A 5,032-nucleotide genomic window follows, 5' to 3' on the forward strand; every position below is an offset into this window, starting at 1 on the left:
GCGAAATGACAGCAGTGACCAGCAAGGCAGTGCTGGAGGCACCCCTGATATCTGCCAGGCAGTGCCACTGCAGCTCCCAGAGGGTCCTGGCACTCGGCCGGTCTCTGCCGGTGCCGCAGAAGATGGGGACAGGGGCCACTCTCTTCCTGTTAACTGCATTTTCTTGTGGGGGATTGGACTGGGCATGCACCTCTGAAACATCCCCAGCAGCGGCTGCCTCCGAGCACAGCCCTGTCAAGAGAGAAATTGCCACTTCCCCTGAGGTGGCTTTCGAGCTGGAGGCGCGTGGGCACGGGAAATTGGAATTCAGGAGAGTGGGACAATTCCATTACTGTCTCCTCCGGCTTCTACCTTCTCCTGTAATAAGGGAATTAACTACTTTGCAGGTCTGAGTATATCTGGAGGACAGCGGCAAACCAGGGAGCAATGAGCCTGTGACGCAGCTGGATTTACACACTGTATGAAGAATATTATTAGGTTAAAAAGTAGCTTGCACTGAAGGAACCTTTTTTTTTTTAATTTAAACACAATTTTTGCTTGGCTTTTATTGTACTGAATGGATTTATTATATAAAAAAAAAAACCAAAATGGAAAATCATAAATTATTTCCACTGAGAAGATTCCAGTTGTGATAGAATGTAGACTCAGAAAAGAAAAAGGAATAAATAAAACTACAATATCTTACTAAGCACCAGCTAGCAGCACACACACACCACCCCATCTTAACTTCATGGAAAGAGAAAAGCAGCCCTCCGCAAGTGCAGAGATGAGTGCGAGTTTTGGGGTCACAACTCTACATTTCTCATTGAACCACAGGAGGTTCCTCTACAGCTCCCGGGACTGATTCGCTCGTAGCCCCCACAGTCAGTTCAGAGAGAAAACCCTTCTATTCCAGTGCCTGAAGAGCAGCGCGGCCCGTTCACTACCACTGGTTCCAAAGAAAAGACAACAAAAGGAAACACAAAGCACAGACCTCACAGCCGCGGTTTTTAAAGGCAAACTAAGAGTGAGCTGAGCCTGCGTGGGATAATGGAGGGGTTTGGAATGAGTTCAGTGCCTTAAAATAAAATAAAATAAAATAAACCAGCCTTGATGTTGCTCTGTAGGACCAGAAGAAGAACCACAACCAAACATAAAGAATTAAAAATAAACAGACCCCCAAACCCAGTGACAATTCCCCCCCTCCCCGTGCTGTCCCTGTGTCGCAGGAGAAGACAGGAGGTCTGCTGAGAAGAGCAAGGATGAAGGCAAAGAAATAAAAATACCAGGAATGGCAATGGGAAGGAGATTCAGGATTTATTAAAGCATGTTGCGATAACTTCCAACAAAGCCGAGAAATATAAGGTAGGAACCTTGCTCTCCCTGAGTTATCCTCTGAGTGAAAATCAACAGCCCTCACCTCGCATATTTTATTTAGTCAAAGCTCCCTGCAAGGTGTGAGATGGATGGAGCCCTGCTTCCATCTCAGGCAGCAGGAGCTTGTTCACAGGTAAGAGTCTTAAAGGCATAACTTTCCTAGCACATTATTTTTGTCAAAAGTTGCAGCTGTAGGCACAGATTTGCAGCCCGAAGCATCATCCTGGCAAGGGGAACGGGAAAGGGAGGCATGAGCAAGCTGCTGTCAGGGTGGCCTGGTCAACCCCCCAGCAGTGTTCAATCCAGCTGGTCCATCCCCACAAGGACCTGGAAAGGTTCTGAGGTGGCACCTCTATTTATTTTAATTCTCAAGATGCCTCGTGGATTGAACGACTCTCAATCCATATGAAGAATTTACAAGCTGGGCAGCACAACGGCTAAACCCCATGTCCGTGCTGGTGCAGGGTTGTTCTCTCCGTTGAAGCACCGAGGCTCTGCACTTTACTGAATTCTACCCTGCTGAAGAAAATACTGCGCCTCCCTGAAGCACAGTGTTCATGGAGCACTGAGCAAGGGCTGGACGAATAATGATCCCTAAGAGAGACTGCCTGTCTTCAGGTCTGTCCTGCAAATTATTCAGACACTCCTAAGTTGGTGGCTGGAAAGCTAGAGTAGACAATAAGGACCCATTTCACAGTCCCGTCATTATTCTCTGAGAAAAAACAAAAACAACAACAAAAAAAAAAAGGAGGAAAAAAAAAAAGCCATGAAAAGTCTGACAGTGTCTTAATGAAAACCAGAAAAAAAAAATACTGAAGAACATAACATGATCAAGGGGAAAATTAAGGGTTTGCAAGTGTCAGTCCTGAGCCAGGTCTGCAGACCTGTGGTTCAGAACGATACGCGTGTGCCATGAGGGAAGCAAACGAGCTTTGCACCACACACATGGTTTAGTGGGATGCCTCACAGCAGCGGTCAGCCGTTAGTGACACAGCACTGCCATTCAAGTGGGACGAGACGTGCCGACTTCCCAGTCAGTACCTGGCACTGCACTGGCTGAGCTCTCCATTAATACATCATCCAGCATTAGATCTAAAAGAACGAAACAGCATTAATCACCCGGCAGGACATACGGCAACACTTCCCGTCCCCTTCAGAGGTCCCTATGGCTCTCAGGGTCTCCGTTGTCTCTACCAGGAATGTTTCTTTGCGGGATCCTCTCCTCGTGCCTCATGGAAGTTGGGCTCAGGTACACATCGCCAAAAAGGAAGGACTCTTGTGCTTCTCCCCATACACAGGTGGAAGCCCAAGAGATCCCTGAGAATCCCCTGACGTGGTGATGATGAAGGAGGAGACACTTTTGAAGGACAGACTTCGCACATTTCCTGCTAGGCCAGCACACCTTACAGCGACCACTCCTGCATCTGCCTACGTCTTGCTGAGGTGGGATCTCACATGCTTTTCTGGTTTTCAGATGTCCAATTAGTAACTGCGTTTGAAGAGTCTACAATCAAAAATGACCGTGCAACCAGTTAGGTGTCTATGCCTGTCTACGTCTGATATCCGTGGATTGGTTTGGGCATCTTGAAACACTCAAGAAGCCCAGCTGAAAGGAACCCCCACGCAGTTTCTAGCATAATCTAAGCCCTAGCCTTGGTATCATCTGCAGGGTCCCACCACGCAGAATGAAGCTGAGCAATGACATCAGTTGCCTCCAAGGAAAAAGCTGGACATGGTCAATTAAAAACAACGTTTCACTGAACATGAATTGGGGAAACTGTTCTGAAGTGATATAGAGGGCTTCATACTTTGCTCTTGAAAGGTTTTTATGATGATTGAATAGTCAGCAATATTTGATCCTCAGTAAAATAGCTGTTTATTGCCTCCTTAATTAGGCATTTCATAGGTCTGAATGAATAACTACATCTCCAAGGATGGTTTGTGATTCCTTCCCGCTGGGAAATAGCCCAGACTCGCATGTTTTCTTCATCTAATTCCTTCAGCATTATAAACAAGGTCATTAATAATAATAAAACATCTATATTTCTTCTACAGGAATGTCTGCTTTCCAGAACTGCAACTTTAAATAGGGATCTTTCTATCCAACCTTTAAGAAGATTTTCTAACTCATCAGCCTGAAAATGTGTTTGGGAACTTGGACCCAACAGAAGAGCTTTCTAGGCATTGCCTTGCTGTGAAAAACAACAAAAAGGAATTCTGCCCATCTATATCCCACTTAACTGAGAACAGTCTAACGTGTCCTCCACCGCTCTTGAGGGAAGCCTCCATCTTGCCACTGACCATCGAGGAAGCCAGGCTCTCGGCATAAACCAAAGTTTGATGTCCAGAGGCTGGTGTGACACATCCTATTGGTTATAAAACCTGTGAAGCTCATGGGACTTACAGATATGACCAGAGGAAAGTGCTGGGTGACTGCTGACCTGAGAGAGGTTGAGACACCGTTGTGATATGTGGTTGCACAATTAAGACTGTCACAGATATTAAACAACCCTTAGACTATAAAAAGAGTCTTGATATTACCAGCTTTTGGAACAAGTGCCTGATCAGACAGCCTCTTAAACAGCACTGACGTCTGTCAAAGACAGAGATGTGAAAGGGGACAAGGAGAGAGCAGCAGGCGGACTGACCAGGGAGGGCAAGCACAAGGCTGTGGACGCGAAAGGCAATGGAGAAAGTTCAGTCAGAAGAGAGCATGCAAGAAGAGAGTACCTCTGACCCATGGCCTATGGCTGACATTTCTTACTTACTCAAACAAATCACAGAAAAAAAGACTAAAAGACGAATGTCAGGTTGGAGACTTTTGGTAAAGTGGAGGTCTAGCCTCCTTTCACCTCCTCTAGGCAGGGCTGCGAGCTTGCACATCCACTTTGGAGTTTGGATTAATTTGCATCAGTGCTGTTTTGTCTAGTTAGTTACTCTCCTCAACTGCTGGGGTTTTTTTCTAATCTGTATTTCTCAAGCAAATGCATTGATATGTTTCTCTAAGGAGTTTTTAAGCATTACTAGAATGAGATGGCTCCATTATTTTATTACGCTCTTGAATAGCAGTGGTGCTACTGCGCCAATAAATAAACCTGTTTGATAAATGGGACAGGTAACATCACTGTGGCATTACGAGGCTGTAATAAACCAAACAGTGAATTCCGTTATCAGCAACAGTGCTCATGACTCAGAAGATTTATGGTGCCAGCCAGCACTGCTGATCTTTGCAGTTGTCACTATTTGTGTAACACTGAGCTCTGCTATCCAAGAAGCTCCAGGTCTGATTATTATTATATTTTAATTTAAATAACTACTAATGGAAAGGTCATTGCAAATCATCCAGCCGTTAAAAGGGCTTCCACGGCTCCTTGCTCAGCCTAAAACGACACTATTTCCTTCATGCAAATTTTGTAGCTGGACATGCTTTTGGGAGAGGAATGATCACCAGACGCGAGGAAGGGAGGGGACAGAGGAGAGGGTTGTGTGGAAGGTCAAGCAGGACTCAGAAAGATGTGGAAAGACTACCGACCAGCCATCTGTTTCTCCTTACTCCTTCTCTTTTTCTCCAGCCGGCGAAGCCTCTTCTCCTCCCGCCTCTTGGCTTCTTCCTCCTCCTGGTGCTGCCGACACTTGTGGAAATTCTCCACTACCACCCCCACAAACATGTTGAGAA

At 45.9% G+C, this 5,032-nt stretch overlaps 1 protein-coding gene across 1 annotated transcript in view; it reads right to left on the reverse strand.

Moving 5' to 3' along the window:
• The window catches only part of LOC104493732 (voltage-dependent T-type calcium channel subunit alpha-1G-like), a 37,111-nt gene that overhangs the window by 26,039 nt on the left and 6,040 nt on the right, over positions 1–5,032 (reverse strand). The window contains exons 5-6 of the mRNA XM_010136461.1: positions 4,889–5,030; positions 2,398–2,448 (exon numbers count right to left, since the gene is read on the reverse strand). Coding sequence (XP_010134763.1) covers positions 2,398–2,448; positions 4,889–5,030 — 193 coding nt within the window. The remainder of the gene's footprint in view (positions 1–2,397; positions 2,449–4,888; positions 5,031–5,032) is intronic.

Source organism: Buceros rhinoceros, unplaced genomic scaffold (assembly GCF_000710305.1).
Source record: "Buceros rhinoceros silvestris isolate BGI_N320 unplaced genomic scaffold, ASM71030v1 scaffold18735, whole genome shotgun sequence".
Lineage (NCBI taxonomy): Eukaryota > Metazoa > Chordata > Aves > Bucerotiformes > Bucerotidae > Buceros > Buceros rhinoceros.